The sequence below is a fragment of the Rhinolophus ferrumequinum genome, chromosome 14 (assembly GCF_004115265.2).
Source record: "Rhinolophus ferrumequinum isolate MPI-CBG mRhiFer1 chromosome 14, mRhiFer1_v1.p, whole genome shotgun sequence".
NCBI classification, from domain to species: domain Eukaryota; kingdom Metazoa; phylum Chordata; class Mammalia; order Chiroptera; family Rhinolophidae; genus Rhinolophus; species Rhinolophus ferrumequinum.
This window is the reverse complement of record NC_046297.1, coordinates 27,335,786-27,354,035: the sequence shown is the minus strand read 5'-3', so window position 1 is coordinate 27,354,035 and position 18,250 is coordinate 27,335,786. Positions and strand designations below refer to the sequence as shown.

General features: G+C 33.5%; 1 protein-coding gene across 2 annotated transcripts in view; it reads left to right on the top strand.

Annotated features, from left to right (window-relative positions):
- The window catches only part of SNTG1 (syntrophin gamma 1), a 468,529-nt gene that overhangs the window by 410,186 nt on the left and 40,093 nt on the right, over nucleotides 1-18,250 (top strand). For both annotated transcript variants that reach the window (XM_033126633.1, XM_033126632.1), the window contains one exon: nucleotides 15,237-15,347. In XM_033126633.1, coding sequence (XP_032982524.1) covers nucleotides 15,237-15,347 — 111 coding nt within the window. The remainder of the gene's footprint in view (nucleotides 1-15,236; nucleotides 15,348-18,250) is intronic.

Here is an 18,250-nt window from a genome sequence, read left to right as displayed (position 1 = left end):
TGACTATATTTATAATTAAAAGTATATAAAGAAAAATATCAGGTAATAGTAAAAAATTCTTTGGCTAATATATGCTTTACATACTTCTTTCATTTTATATCTTTTGTTTCCTCTTATTTCATCCTTTACATTTTCTAATTCTACTTCCTTTCGTTGGTCTTTGATAGTTTTTTTTTTTATTAGTAAGAATATCTCTCTTAAAACTTTTCTCATTGTGTTTTAGATTGTCTTTCCTTCAGCTATCAGTTTTGATTTACATGATTTTTTTTTTGTTAATACAATGTATTGATTTTTAAAACTCTCAAATAATAAATGGGAATAATAATAGCTGGGGGTCTATCTCGCAACATTATTCTAAAACTAAGTGAGACAGCTTATTGGGAAAAAAAATAATAAACTAAAAAATATAGTACCTAGATTTGGAAGTCCTTAAGTATTATTTCCAGGTATCCCACCTTTCAATGGATCTTGTCTCAACCACAAATCATGGCCTTTCATCTAACCCCAGGAATCTATTCTTCTTTCCCCCCTTCTATTTCAAATCCTCCAGAATTCATAAATTAGCTGCTTCTGTCCTCCCACCATTAACATCGGTGGGATCTTTGCAAATCATATAGCTGCTGTAACCTTTTTTCACCTTTAACGTGGACATGCAAATGACACCCTTCTCATAGGATTATTGTAAAGTTAATTAAGAAAATGTATGTGGAATGTGTTGCACAGTGAGTGGAAAATGATGAACCTTCAATAAGAGGTGGATATTTTGTTGCTTGTTCACTGGTAGATAATTCTGACCACTGCAGGGCACTAGCACAAACGACACCTTCTACCGCACTGTCACTCTCAAGATGTCAAAGTGGCACTGTATTTTTTAGAATTCTTGATCAATCAATCAATCAATCAATCAATCAATCAACATGTTTGCTATATTCTAGTCCTTGTGGGTCTCTGCTTTTATAGAGGTCTTTGTTCTCATGGCACCTAGTAGACAAGATTGACATTAAACAAGTAATTGATAAGTTTAATGATTCCCAGAAAAGGGAGTTTGGGATAGCATGAAAGCATATAAACTAGGCTAAGGGGCCACAGGTTGTACTTGGAGAAAATTACATTACACCTGAGAATTCATAGGTCATGAGAAGCTAACTATGCATACAGTGGAGAAAGACTGAGTAGCATGTGTGCTAAGATGTGAGAAAGCACTGACGGGATCAATGTAGCAAGAGGGGAGCAGTTTTCAAAAGTAAAGTAGTTAGACACCAAATAATGAGGAGATTTTGTCTTCACTGTAAAGCTTTGGAACTTACATCAGTTATTATAGCTGTGGCCACAAAATTGCTATGTAACACACAATGACAATACATCACTGGCTTACAGCAGTAAATATTTATTTCTCACACTTCCATGGGGTTCAGACTGTTGATTTGGACAGGGTTCATCAATGAGTCTGCAGTTTGGATAGTTCTTTCAAATATGCTCGATTAGGTTCTGCTCTGCTTGTTCCTTATTATTAGTGGAACCAGCTTAGCCCAGGTATGTCTTTTCTTGTAGATGGCAAATGCAGAAGAATATAAGCCTTAATGTACAATTGTGCTTTAGCCTTTGCTGCTGGAAAAATTGCAAAATCCCCTTGTTCAAAGCATATCATGTGACTGAGACCAAAACCAAGTAAAAAGACAGATCACCTCAGTCTATGGTGGAAGGGCACTTCAAAGTTATATTGTAATAGGCATTCGTGAAAATTAGAGTTGATATGCCCATCGTGCCAAGGGCCATGGAAAGCCACTAACAGATTTTATGCGAGTAACAGTGTACAATCTGAGATGACTTTGGCATCTTTGCGGAGAATGCTTTGGAGATGGAGAAGACTGAATGTTGGGATGGGAGGAGGTTAATAGGAGATATGTGGCTTAGAGTAGGTGCTTTGCAAATGCAGAGTGGTTGGGATTGCGTAACAATGAGGATATACTCTCAGTAGGGCTTGAGAATAGAAAGGATGGAACTAAGTATGACAGAGAAGTTTCTGACTTGAGCACTATGTGGGAAAAGGAAATACAATGGAAAAGAAACGGATGTGCAGGATATTCATTGAATTATTCTCATGGAAGTGGTTATGGAGAGGTCACTGAATAGTTACTATGTATGTTCGATGTAAAGATGAGAAGTACACATTTTTCACTTTTCTAGTGCTATGTATCTTATATTAAGTAACTTGCCTGTTTCTTGGAAAAAACACACTTGAACGTAGTGTGAAATACCAAAGATTCAGATATTATAAACAAAGTATATTGTGGGCTTACAGTGCCAAGGTTTAGTTCTAATAGCTTTTCCATATACTATGCAGTGCTATATAATGTATTACTTATCTCAGAATGAATTTCATTTCAAAATATTTCCTTGTCTCTGATACAAACAAATTTATGACTATCAGCCTTCACCAGGATACCAAAATATAAATTTTTTTCCAAATTCACTTGGTAATCAAAATTTAGGCTCCAGCTGGCACCTTCTATATTGGATCTACCCTGTATAAATTTACTCAAGCATTATATTTACTGGTATATATACCCTCATTAACCTTGAGTAATTCAGACTCTCACCTTTTGCAATATTGTATGGACTGTTTAACTAAATCAAAATGATTCAACACAGAAAGAAAGAGTATACATCCCAAGGTAATTTATTATATGTTGCTAATTTAATGAATGCAATAGTTTCCCAAGTGATACTTTTTACATTTGAGTCTAATGGAAACTATCAATTGCTAGAAACACAAATTTGTTTTAATTTGGGGATTTTTTTTATTATTCTCAGGGAAAAAATAATAAATGGTTGACTCATAACAATAAAATTCATAATTAAATTTTAGAAATCAAATTAGTAAATGTGCAGACTAGTTGGTGCTGCCTCAAAATAAAAATATGCAAAAACTTAGGTGTTAATTTAGCAGTTTTAAATGAAGTGTTTAATCTCTGTCAGTGGAGCAGCCTACAGACAACCTGGAGCATGAAACAGTGATGGCTTATTGCATTGCACAGGTATATTGACTTAGATGTAGCTATCGCAGTAAACTCATTTCTTTTTCTCTCTAGAGTTGTTATTATCCACTGAGCTGGCAGCAACTGTGTGTGCATATGTTAAAAAGAAATAACTGGAAAAGAGTTAACTTATATAGAGAATTGATAATATGAATTATAAATGTGGCTGAATTTTATCGTGTTGTCAGAAAACAGCAACAACAATTAAAACAAAACAAAACAAAAGAAAAACCTATGATTCTGAGAAATTTATGCCAACAAAACCAAATTTTCTGCCAGTATTTATTATACAGACAACATATAAAGTTTCTCAAAATAAAATTAGTATGTTAAGAATAACAAATGGCATACCATATTGAATAATATGTGGTAACATGTTAGTGCTTGCTTTCCCACATGTATTTTGGTTGTTCTTCTGAAAAATTTTACATAAATATGCTTAAAATGAGTACTCTGTGTACATCAACTCACTAAACTGATTAATTTAATCAACCTATCAAATATACAAAATGAAAACCCATAGATTTCAGATAAACTAAATCAAATAAATAGAAATTTCCAATTGGCAAGCATAATAGTCAGTAATCTTTAGACTGCAAAGAACCTAAATTCAATTTCTCTGTATTATTGAGGTTACTCTGTGAATTGAACTGAGCACCTTATGGTAACCAGCTCCCATTGGACAGTGTTTAAGACATAGTTGCCTCACAATAAATAAATAAATAAATAAATAAATAAATAAATAAATAAATAAATAAATAAATAAATAAAATGACCTACAAGGTCTGAGTTTTAGAAACATTTATCCTGCCTTTTTTTTTTACTTTTTTTTTATAGATTCCAAATAAATTTTTGAATATTTATTACTTTTATTTTAATACATCTTAACCAAATAAATTCTTAGAGTGAAAATCTGTATACTCCTCTTTGATTGTTCCATATATTTGATGAAAAAAATATAAATATGTTTCTATATGTAGAGTCAATTCAGGGGGAATTCATTTATTTGAAATACGTTTGATGGAGAAACTCAGCCTGATTGAGCAATTTCATCCAGTCTTTAATTTAGGCAATTCTCTTGATGATAATGAATTTCTGTTCTGTTAACTCCAGCTCAGACATACATCTTGATCTTAAAGGCTGCACATTAAACACAGAGTGTCCAACCCTGAATTTGTTGTCCATTACTGTCTGACTCCTTTGCATTTCTATCTCAGATATTGAAAGGAATCTGAATTGTGTTTTATACTTATACCTGTTCCTCAACAACCTCTTCTAAATAAATCTAGAAGGTATACCTTAACTAACTTGGGTAATCCCTTTTCATTTGAATCACTCGATTAAGTATTGAACACACTCTTTTTTATGCACCAACTACGGGCTATGACCATTGATAGACACTAGGAATACAAAAATAGATACAGTTCCTTCTCTTAAGAAACTACAATGTAATAGAAAAGACAGATCTGGACCTGGTTACTTTCAGATAGTGTGGTAAGAAGCCAAAGCACTAAAAGGACATATAGTTATATCCCTCTGTGTTCCATCTTCCACACCGCTACCAGATTAGCGATCCTTCTAAAATGTAAATTCAACTATGTCATTAGTATCTCTTGTTAATTACTTTAGTGGCTTCCTACTATCTTTAATACAATATGTTAGCATAGTATAGAAACCTCTTAATGTTCTGCTCTCTGCCTACAATTTAGCATCATCTCTACAGTCCCCCCCAGCATTCAGTGGCTCTGCCATACTCCATGCTTTTACACATAACACTCCCAAGAGTGCAAATTCTCATTCAGAAAGCTTTTTTCACCGATCTGATTTAGATGTCCCTTTGAGAGCAGAGAATTGTAAGCATACCCTAGCATAGCACTTATTATAATGCATTACAGTCGAGTCTGTTGGGGATGTTAACTCTAACCTGTTTGTCCAGACTCAAACACAGTTCAGTAACACAGAATTAATTCTATGACTAGTGGTAAATATATTAATGAATATGATACTATCTAAGGAAATAGTGAAAGCTATAAACATTTGTCTATTTTGTGATCTTTTGATGTTTCTATTTTTATCCCTTTATTCATAATTGCCATTCAAGTTTACAAAATTTATAAAATTACTATGTAGTTGAAATATTTATTTTGTAAAATGCAATTACTTAAGCCAAAGACATATTTAATTAGGATAATTTCACATGAATGAAAAACAAATGAGAAGTATAAAGATGTGTAAAGAAAAATAGTGGTAAAGAAAAGGTTTCTCGTGGTTTTCTACTAAATATAATCCCCTAGCACACCCACAAAAAAAAGAAGGAAAAGAAGACACTTTGAAGAGCCACATTAATATTGTGAGGGTAAGGGGTGGATAGAAGGCAAAAAAGGATTATGTGTCTGTGGGCTTTTTGCTAAAGTTGAAGGGTGAGGCAAAATAGAAATAGGACTGCGTGGGAAGCTTTGATTTACTGCTTAACTAAAAGACACATAAAGACAATTTGCAAAGAAAATTAAAAAAAAAATGCTTGTGGATATTCCTGGGAAAATATTAGTTAAATGTCAAATACCAGGTAACTGGTGTCATAGGGAGTGCAAAATTAGATCCTCGCTTCAAAGCATCTTTGCTATAATTTTTAGTGTTCTATATATGAAGTCACAATCCACATAGATTATTCTTTTAGTGTTTTTGGCCCCTATGTAGCAAACTATCCTACTTCCATTTCTTATGAAGTAGATGGCATACTGCTTAAATTATCTTCATATGTAGAAGTTGTTTCTGTTTTTCTTAAAGAGGAATTTTTCTGTAGGGCATGAAAAATTGGGGTATGCAAATAGTGGTAAGGAAACTGATAAATGATGCATTTGAGTTTGTTTTGCCTATTTTTGTTCAATATGGAAATTTTCAATATCATTTGTGTAACTTCGGTTTTCATTTATGTACAATCAAGGAATTTTATTTTTTAATAGCCTGCAGCTAAGGAACACTGGATGCTCTACAAATGTTAATTAATTCACTAACCCACATCCCTTGGTTTGTAACCAGCTTTGCATTCCAGCTCGCTGATGGATTATGCCTACCTTTAAAAATCTTTGTTATAAATGGCAAAAGTAAAGAATAAGGGCAGGGTGTTTCTTTTTCCTTCCCACTGAATTTCTCTAAATCACTGGCATTTCCAAATTTAAAGTCAGTTCTAAAAATGGATCTTAAACAAATGAATAGCTTATGTGAAACTTATTACTTGCGGAGGCTGGGGGCAGGATCTTAAAATAATAACAGCATTATAAGGAAGAAGAAATTATGACTCTGCACACCATGTTTGAAAAAAAAATCAGTAAATTACTTTTTCTGGGTTTAGTGTAGTGTACTAAATAGTGCTCTGGGTTTTTCTTATATTTTTAGAAAGAAATCAGGCATATGCAATTCACTTATAATCATGCTCAATAAATGGGTTTGTGATGTTTAGTTAGGATAATTATAGCAAAGCAAAGAAACAGGTTGAGATAAAAGAAGAAATATAAACCATGGAGAATAACAGACTTAGATTTGATTCCCACTAATTAGCTGTGAAATATTATCAATGTGTATGATGTTTTCTTAATTATATCATCTAGAAAATGGCAATATTCTAGTTAGTGCACAGCTCTTGCAAAAATTAGAGAAAATGTACAAAAGGGCTAACCACAGTGTTATGTTCATTGCAATAATAATGTTCAATGAAAGGACAACAACAGGCACAAGGAATGCTTCATAGGCACTAAATAAAGTATTTTAAAATTGATTTGTACATGTATTCACCCATCAGTATCAGGAATAAATGATAGATTACGTATTATGTGCTTCATTATCTTTACATAACATTGTGCTTGATAATAATCAATGTTTCATCTTCAATCACACATGCATTAATCATTATTTGTAAGCACATTTTATAAAGATTACTCCCCAAGTTAAGAATTATGACCTTAAATGATAAACCCCAAATGACATTGCACCCAAAGTTTTTAGCATTTATCTGTTTGCTTGGATTGTTTTAAATAAAATGTAGCTATTGCAAAGAGTAGCTCAGAGGCAAATGATTCTTTTGCAAAATGGTTATTTTTCAAAATCTTTAATGTAAGAGCACTTAGATTAATAAGCTTCACTATATATTTTCATATTATTTTCTTTCTTTGTCATCTTCAATGACTTTATTACAACTACAATATTGAAAATGTTGTGATCCATTATATTGTTCTTTCTTCATACATGTAGTTATCTTTGCTTTTAGCTTTTAAGCATTTAAAATATTTAAATGTATCTTCAAAATGCCAGAGGCACTTTATATGGATCATTCCATGTAATCATTCAAAGAATATGTTGACTACAACACTATTTTTGACTGTCAAAAACAAATAAATGTTTTGATAAATCATAGGGTGTTTTGGATTCATTATTACTATACTTAAATTCATTCAATATTTTATTTTATACTGAAAATGTTTATCATTTCTTGAAATGTATTCCATGGGAAAATCTACCTGGTTAAACAAAATTAAATAAGTTTTTCTTCTGAAAATATCCTCAGACGTTATTATGCAGATAATCCTCACTAAATGTATTTGACCATGTTTAACATCCTTTTTCTCCAGGAGCAAGCAGAAGTTACCCATGAAAAGATGTGGGAAAGTGAAAATTTAGTATGTAATTTTATTATAAATGAAGGCTTTGGGTCAAATTCCGGATTTCAAAGATGTTCTGAAATATCTTCATAAATTGCTATTATTTATTTATTTATTTATTTATTTATTTATTTATTTATTTATTTATTGGTTTTGTTTTGTTTTCCTTTTACTCCATCTTTTTGGACCTGATTTCCATCAAGTTTAACCAATTAAGATTACTACTGGTGATTGGAAAATTCACAGTACTTTATAAGTTCTCACTTTAGTATATGTCTCCTCCACTTCTCCTAATTGCACGACTCCAATAACATGACAACCTAATAATACAAGGGAAGAGAAGGGATATCTTTCTTCTTTAATATTTATCCTCTCTTAATGCATTTTTTTCACAAAAGTTAGGTTCACTGTGTGTCTGCTATATATCAGCTGCTCTGTTAAGATCGAGGGATGCAGTGATGAGCTTGTTTGATCAACTACCTGTCAACTTGAAACTTTCTTTATATTGGAGAGAGACAGAGCAAGATGATCACAGATTGCAGTCAGGTTTGTCAAGGAAATGAGCAAAGTATTGAGAAAAAGAAGACCTCAGAAGGGCCTTTTAACAGTTTGACTGGAAAAGGCTCTTTGACGTCTCTATTTCTAGAGGGGCCTAGATGGAAAGAATGGAACAGCTATGAAATAAGTTGGGGGAAGACTTTTCAAACAGTGGAAAAAGAAACTGTTAAGCCAGAAAAACAAAAGGATTTTTTTAAAGAAACATAATGGAGAGAGAGAGAGAAAGAGAGAGCGAGAGAGAGAGAGAGATCATTCTAATTGTAAAAACATAGATTTATGTTTTTATTTGTAACTTATCTGAGGCCTCTGATTCATAACATTGCTTGTACAAGGTGTGACAATTAAGTTCACAAACTGTTGCAACAGTGTTGCTAGTCTTTTTTGATATCAGAGGGGTTATATTCATTATGAATTTGTACTAGCTGGACAAACAGTTAACCAAGTTTACTATTTGGAGGTGCTGAAAAGGCTGCATGAAAAAGTTAGGTGACCTGAACTTTTCGCCAACAATTCATGGCTCTTGCATCACAACAATGCACAAGCTCACACGGCAGCGTCTGTAAGGGAGTTTTTAGCCAGTAAACAAATAACTGTATTGGAACACCCTCCTTACTCACCTCATCTGGCCCCCAACGACTTCTTTCTTTACCTGAAGATAAAGAAAATATTGAAAGGAAGACATTTTGAGACATTCAGGACCATCAAGGGTAATACAATGACAGCTCTGATGACCATTCCAGAAAAAGAGTTCCAAAATTGCTTTGAAGGCACTAGTGTTGGTGCATAGCTTCCCAAAGGGAGTACTTTGAAGGCACCATAGTGATATTCAGCAATGAGGTATGCAACGCATTTTCTAGGATGAGTTTGGGAAGTTAATTGTCTGACCTCATATTTAACATATGCCTTTTACTTTAAATGGTCTAAATTAACTAACTTTTCCATATTTAATACCAAAAATAGGATGAGTCTATGCTTTAGGAAGATATCACAGATATAGTGGAGATAATTACAAACCAACAAAGGTAGCAAGTGAAAGATATTGTACATTTATATGGTCATTGATCATTAAGTAAAAGATGTCAGATCTCTGGAAAAGGGATGAGAGTAGGAGACATAGTCAGACATTTTCCTCTAATTTTGAGTTCCCTACAGTTCTAGTTCAATATCACGCCCCTTTGTAATCAATAAGTGGGGTGACCATGCAATTTACTCTTCACACGTGATAATAAATAATTATTAGATAACACGTTGGTTTTCTGATATTGGTGGACCTGAAAAATAGTTCTGTTCAAAAGTTATTTTTAAAAGACTATTATCCCTAAAATATAAACATGTATTTAGGTATAGTAAAGAAAAATTGAAAGACATTTGTATCAATTATCTAAGCTTTAATAAGCAGGGTAATTATTTTTTGGTACATAATTTAGTAGAGTACTGCAGCTTGTTAAGATGCAATTATGAATGATGTATTCACCAAAACCAATTCAAGTATACTTTAGCTACATGTTTCTTAATTTAGGGAAATATTTATATTACCACAACATTGTGCTCTACTGATTCATTTTACCATTGTAGTTACAAGTAACATATCCAATGCTGAAGTTTTAACTGAATTTATAATAGCATTCAAAACAATAGAAATATTTTGATTTTGACATAGTGAAATTTCTAAAGCTTTATTTTGATTGCACAAATTAAATGAAAAAAGTTATTAGAGTTAACTGATTTTCTAAGTAAAATATCAGTAGACAAATGACATCATTTAATTGTGAAGTTTTCCTGCTAATGGAGACAAATCAATTTCAATAGCTTCACTTTGATACATGCATAAGAAAACTTAAAGTTCAAAATGACCAGATTTTTTTAAAGGTGAGTCATTTGATCTACATAAATATTTATGCAAAAGAATGATTTCTAAATATAATTATATGTCTAATTTTAACAGCTCTGGGCACTTTTAAAAAAGTAGCTACTAATATTTCAAATATCTTCCAATTTGTGCTGTTTTTATGTGATCAGAGGTACTGTAGTTCCCATGGTGGATGGGTAAACATCAAAATACATTTTGTTCAATTATACACACATTATCAACTTTTTGAGATATTAGAATTCACTAGTTGTTCCTGCTGCATGCAGTCGCCATTAGAAACCACAGCCTTTGGTTTCTTGAAGAAGATCTGCATTAATCCCACCTGGGTTTACTCAGGGGATTGATTTAAAGTGGGGTTCTCAAGCTGGGTGGAGTGAGGTGGAATAAAGATAACCCATTTTCACCACCCCAGCCTTATCCAGAACTAAACCTTCTGAAGACAGAGGTGCAAGCAGAGTTCCAGGCAAGATGGCAGAGTAGGAAAATGCTTCCCTTGCCACCTCCCATGATCACATTAATATTATTGCTAAATTATAGCATAATCACCCTGGAGAACTATCTGAAGATTAGCTGAACAGAAGTCCTATAACTAAGAATTTAAAGAAGATGCTATGTTGAGACTGGTAAGAGTGGCAGAGACACAAAATGGGCTGACCCCACACCCACATGTGTTGGTGGAGTATCAGGAGGGATATCTTGTTGGCAGAGGTCCACCCTGAGGACCTAGCCTCACACAAGGACACCAAGCCCAAGTTTCCAGTGCCGGGAAGAGGAATCCCCACAACATCTGGCTGTGAAAATCAGCAAGGATTCCACCCATCTGGGTGAAACAGAAGGCTGCTGGAAACCCAGATGTCCTTTTAAAGGGCCTGCACACAGACTTACTCACTCCATTTATTATGGACTCTGGCAGAGGGATTGCAACTCAAGTGACACCAAAGGAACACGGGGAAAGACTGTCCCTGTGTTGAGTCTTCTTCCAATGCAGCATATAGGTGGCATCATCTTTCCCTGAGCCCTCACATACATGGCCAAATTTGAAACTGTGTTGGGTTGGTGAACATTGCTCACTCCACCCCAGTGACTCCCTTGGATACTGCCTCATCCAACTAGCATACCACCAAAGACATTTTGGGAGACTGGGCAACCAACCCCAACCCATGCACCTGAGGAGACTCTTTCAGGAACAAATAGCTTGCCTCAGGCTGCACGCTGAATGAGGCACCTTCTATGGTGAGTAACCCACCTCACTAAGGCTTCAGTCTTACTTGGACAACACTCATGGGTCTGCAAACATGAGGAGGGTAACAGCTGGCCTAGATGTACTCTGAGATTTGTTCATAGCCTGCAGCTTAGCAATGGTACCAAACCTGAATCTGCATTAACCTGGTAAACATAACTTGCCCAACCTTGGTGACTATTCTAGACCCAGCCTCACCCAACTTGTGTAGAGCCCAAGGCTTTTTTAGTGGCTGAGCTGAACCTCATGGGTAACTGGCAGGTAGAGTCAAGCCTCAGGGTGCCTTGAACATTTTAACGAGCTGCCTCAGACCTGGTACTGGTGACAGCTGACTTCAGTTCTCAGCATGGCTTCTCCCATGCACCTCCAGGTCTAGCACAGGAAGCAACCAACCATGGATAACTTTACAGTTTCTACCAGGTAGCACTGGGCCAGTCACTGGCAGTGGCTGACCTGGGCCTCCACCAGAACCCCACCCAAGAGGCCCCAGAACCAACACAAGAAGAAGACAGCCTCAGGCTATAATAGAGTTACTATGCAACTAACTCCACAAGTGGCACACCAAAAGGGTGGTCACAACAGGCACACAAACCCACTGGAGTGAATCCCCCTCTGTGGGGTCAGCTCCCACACAGCAGCTCATATGCTGTAGGCATGGCCAATCTTCATAGTCAGTCAGGCTGAGAGTCAATCCTACCCACTGGTTTGCCAATAGCAAACAAGGCTCAGCTACAACAGTAGGGCACACAACTAACACAAGAGACACTCCTGGAGCATTTGGTGTCGGTAATTAGGGAGACTGTGCCACTGGGACATACAAAACACCTACCACATAAAGCCACCAGGCAAAACTGAGAGACATAGGAGATCTTCCTAATATAATATATAGAAACAGAGGCAGCCAAATGAGGAAATAAAGAAACATGTCTCAAATGCAAGAACAGGAGAAAAATCCAGAAAAAATCTCAATGAAATGGAGGTAGTTAGCTACCAGATGCAGAGTTCAAAACACTGGTTATAAGGATGCACATGGAACTTAGTGACAACTTCAACAAAGAAATAACAAGCATAAAGAAAAGGACATGGAGACATAAAAAAGAACAAACCAGAAATAAAGAATACAATAACTAAAATGAAGAATAAGCTAGAAGGAATCACCAGCAGACTAGATGAAGCAAAGGACTGAATCAGCCATTTGGAAGATAAGAAAGCAGAAAACACTCAATGAGAACAGCAAAATCAATCAATCAATCAATCAATCAATCAATCAATCAATCAATCAATAAATAAAAAATTAGGACAACACCAAGTGTAATAACATTCACGTCATAGAGGTACCAGAAAGAGAAGAAAGAGACCAAGGGATCAAGAACCTATTTGAAGAAATAATGACTGAAAACTCCCTTAACCTGACAAAGGAAATAAACATACAAGTCCAGGAAGTTCAAAGAGTCCTAAACAAGATGAACCCAAAAAGGCCCACACTAAGACCTATTATAATTAAAATGCCAAAGGTTAAAGACAAATACAGAATCTTAAAATCAGCAGGAGAAAGGCAGTTAGTTATCTAAAAGGGAGCTCCCATAAGACTCATCAGATTTCTCAACAGAAACTTTGCAGGTCAAAAGGGATTGGCTTGAAATATTCAAAGTGATGGAAATCAAGGACCTACAACCCAGATTATTCTACCCAGCAAAGTTATCATTTAGAATCTAAGGAGAGATAAAGAGCTTCTCAGACAAGGAAAAGCTAAAGGAGTTCATCATTACCAAGCTAGTATTATAAGAAATGATAAAGGAGAAGGTGTGTGTGTGTGTGGGGGGGAGAATAAAAGAACATACGTATAAATAATAAAATGGCAATAGCTATGCACCTATCAATAATCACTTTAAATGTAAATTAATTAAATGCTCCAATCAAAAGACATAAGGTAGCTGAATGGATAAGAAAACAAGACCATATATATGCTGTCTAGAGAAGATCCACTTTAGATTGAAAAGCAAACATAGACTGAAAGTAAAGGTATGGAAAAGACATTCCATGCATTGGAACCAAAAAAATAAAAAAGCTGGGGTAGCAATATTTACATGAGAGAAAATAGAGTTTAATACAAAGCCTACAATAAGAGGCAAAGGACATTATATAATGATAAAGGGATTAATCTAACAAGAGGATACATCCTAGTTAACATCTATGCACCAAACATAGGAGCACCAAATACATAAAGCAAATATTGATCAACATAAAGGAAGTGATCGACAGCAATCAGGGAGACAGCAATCAGCAATATAGTCATAGAAAGCGACTTTAACATCCCATTGACACCAATGGACGGATTTTCCAGGCAGAAAATCGACAAGGAAACAGTGGCCTTAAATGACACACTAGACCAGGTAGATTTAACTGATATTTTCAGAGCATTTCACCACAAAAGCAGGAGAATATACATTCTTTTCAAGTGCATATCAATCCTTTTCCATGATAGACCACATGTTAGTCCACAAAACAAGTCTCAACAAATTTAAGAAGATTGAAATTATATATCAACTTGAAATCAATTACAAGAAAAAAAAAAAACAACTGAAAAAAAACACCAGCACATGTAGGCTAAATAATATGCTACTAAACAATGAATGGGCTAACAATGAGATAAAGGAAGAAATCAAAAGATATCTTGAGACAATTGAAAATGAAAGCACAATGACCCAAAAGCTATGAGACACACTGAAAGCAGTCTTAAGAGGGAAATTCATAGCAATGCAGATTTACCTCAAAAACAACAACAAAAAAAACTCAAATAAATAAGCTAACCTTACACTTAAAGGAACTAGAAAAATAGACAGTGAACAAAGCCCAATTGCAGTAGAAGGAAGGAAATAATAAAGGTTAGTGTAGAAATAAAGGAAATAGACTCTGAAAAAAACAATACAAAGGATCAATGAAATCAAGAGCTCATTTTTTGAAAAAAATAATTTATAAAGCTTTTACTGGACTCATCAAAAAAAAGAGGAAGAGACCCAAAGAAATAAAATCAGCACTATAAGAGGAGAAGTGACAACTGACATTACAGAAATACAAAGGACTATAGGAAAATACTATGAGCAATTATATGCTAACACATTGGACAATCTCAAAGAAATGGAAAAAATTCACTATTTATTTAAACAATATGAGCACAGTTACATTTTAATTAGCGGTCTGATTCTTATGTAGATTGTATACTATCTAAACCTGATGCTGCAATACTGGAAGAAGAATTTTAGTCAAATAATCCAATGAACTGAGATATTATAGTCTGATGGGTCTAGTTTTATACAATGCTTATTCTAGTTCAATCTCAGGAAGTCTCCATGCAAAACTTTGTCATAATTATTTACTCATAATTATTTTCATCTTTGAAAAGCTCCAGATTATTAGTTTGAGCTTCACAAGAAAGTTCTTGAGAATTATCTATGGAAGTATCAATTCAAAATTACCTTATCACTTCTACTGATAACAAAACCAAGAAACAAGTAATAGGTGTTTTTGCGTAGTGGCTGGCATAGACACATGCTTTAAATGAGCTTGTTTTTATTTCATAATAATATAAATCAAGATAAATAATATAATTCAATAATATAAATCAATATAAATAAAATCACTCTGATTTTTTTGTATATAATTTTTGAAAATATATACTAAAGTTATTTTTAAAAATTAAAGTATATATTGAATACTATTATAGCCTTTGATATATGTATTTCAATTTAGTATTTAATAGTGGGATATAATATTAACTTAATATGATTAACATCCCAATTAAGCAAGAACTCTATCTTGGTTTCAATACAGGTATTAATTGTATTGATTTGCATATTTTTCTTTTTTTCTTTTAGGCTATACTTTGGAGGTATAAATTTTCTCAGCTTAAAGGTTCTTCAGATGATGGCAAGAGCAAAATCAAATTTTTGTTTCAGAATCCAGATACTAAACAGATTGAAGCAAAGGTAAATCCAAGTTCATCACATAAACCACCTCTAACTGCATTAATACTGTTAAGATGCAAAGGGGAGAAAATTTAAGAGAACCAAAAGTATAAAAGGACACATTTTCTTTGTTTACGTTTAATGTCTCTCATGGCCAAAGGAATAAATTAAAGATTTTAATTTTCACTGAAAGGCATAACTTAAATTATGCATAACTGATTGCATTTCTTACTTTTAATTCCTTATGAACTGCATTTATATCACACTAAAATAACATTCTGGGAACTAAACAGTCACTTTCTTGGTGGTTTAACATTCTAAATAATAATTTAAATGCTTTAAAAAATCTGACTATTTTATCATTATTTATGGGTTTCTTTGGATATGAATAGAAATCCTTACAAAAATTATTTTTAAAATTAATTTGTTTTCCTCATGTTATTATGTGTTAAATGAAATGAATAAATAAATGATTTTTGTTTTGCTTCATGCAAATGTTTGATATTCTGAAATATATTAACTATGTTGTATTTAACTCATTAGAAATAGTCACTACTTTTATTTTTATGAATACATATATTTTTCACTATTAAAAATCTGAATTATTTCCATTACTCTACTATGGAATTCACCGCAACAATGTTTGGGTTAGAATGAATTATAAATATGGTATTCCAATGTGAAAAATAAAGGAAAAATAACAAATACCAAAGTGAAAATTTAATTCTATGTAAATTAATCCTCAAAATTAATTTTTCAACTCTAGATCAAAATTACCACAATTCTGTTACATTCAAGTGCCTATTAAATTTGGGGGTAATAGTCTTAGCCTGACATTCAAAGTCTTCTAACGAATGACCCTATTTGGTATTCTAGCGCTCTCATTCTTCTTTTAACAAGATGTCTTCTTTTTGCCTTATATATCTGCTCATGTTTTTCTCTTAACTTTTTTTCATTAGCTTTTTGCCTGATTCTCTCTGAGAATAACCCATTTCTGTCTTATGATTGTCTTTGGACTTATCTTACTACCCCCTCCTAGCCTGTAGATTATTTAAAGAGGGAATTGTGGCTGTAGGTCCTTTTTTGCTGGCTCCTTTCCTACTGCATATCTCCAGACTTTTGTTGTTACACATGGTCTTGCCTTGTATTTGTCTCCCTTCAGTTTAGACAAATATCTTGGTAACTTCATCCACTCCCTTTATTTAATTTGTCTCATAATTTTCAAATCTACATTCCATCATTGCCTCTTCCCTAAGTATAGACTTATCTATGGAGCAGTCTTCTCTTCATTTCTTGCTACAACTTTTCTTTTCCCCTCTGGTTACCATTGATTGATCATTTACTTTGTTCCAGCCACTAACACTGCTCATTAAATTGATTCTTTCTGTTATTATCAAAATGCATTACTATTGTTCAGAATTATTTATATGTAGTTTTTGGTAGATTTGTCAATTTTTCAAAACACTGGACATATCTTAATACTGGTGAATGATGTTAATATTGTCAGTTCTATATTCTTCTGGCTAATGTGGAACCACAAGCCATAGTTGCTGAGGGCACTATAGCATTTGATAAGTTGCTTCTCTTGTAATCCTTTCTAATGTGCCAACAAATCCTTAATGACAACAGAAGCAAAAGATAAATTCAATAAAATGATTATTAACTATAGTATATAGATACGTTTAATGTAGTAAGATAAGTCCTTTATATATGCAGCTAATTATATTTAGTTAACTTTACTAGTTATTAGTAACCTATCAGCTTCTAAATATTACTTATTATATTATTATAGTGTTTCTAGCAATATTTAAAAAATTTATTCATTAAGAGCTAGTTTCAAAAGGTTTTCATTGAATGTGTTGAACTTATAGGCAATTTTTGAATAGTAGAAAGAGCAGTCTTAAAAATAATGAGAGTATTTGGTGGGTTATTGAAGTTCTGTAAAGTCACCATCTCCTTCTATAAAACAAGGGAAAATAGTACTTCCATGAATAACATTGAAAATACCAGACTAAATGTGGATACTATTTAACATCAAATGGCACTAATCAATCAAACAATGACCAGTTCTATAGGATTGTTTAACCATACTGTATGTGTCACCTCTGTTGACATCATAGAAATTGTACAAGAATTAAAACTACCGCCATTTCTGTTTTATAACTGTTATAATTACAACTGTGAGCAAGATTTAAAAGTATCACATAGGAGGAAAGCAAGGAGAATAACCAGCAAGTATTTCATTACTGGACTTACAAGACCCATTTATCATAAGCCATCCTTATGATTGAAGTTGATATCATTTGAGGATTCAACATTTTGTTAGAACATTACTATTTTTAAATGAGGGGGTAGGTAACATGATACAGTCAAAGGAAAATTAGAATCAGATAGCTTTGAGCTAAAATCTCTTCTTTAGCTTCATTACCTGGGGTATTTACCAGTAAATTACCACTGCTACCTTGCAGGGAATATATAAAGAATAAATACCCCCTGTTTCCAGCATATAGAAGACAATAAATCACTAATGAAAGATTTCATTTTTAAAGAAACTAGCATAGTAACTAAGGAAATATTAGAAAAAATAGTTATTAGAAGAGAAGTCAGTAAAGATAATTATTAAATATGTATAAATCTGCTGTCCTTCCCACATTTAAAATTTTCAAGTTTAGAGCCATAAACTTTACAGACACAAGAACTACTTTTATAGATTATATTATATAACTCCTCTAAATTTATATATACCATAACATTGGTGACCATCCTTCCTGGCAGTTATTTCATTAGTGTGCCTTATCCTCTAGATCAAGAACTTTTAAATACAAAGAATATATCTCACAACATAGTATTCCTAAGGCCTAGCCTGATGCTTGCCTGGGAATGCACAAGTAATAACTGTCTCTGTTTTAGTTAATATTTTCTGG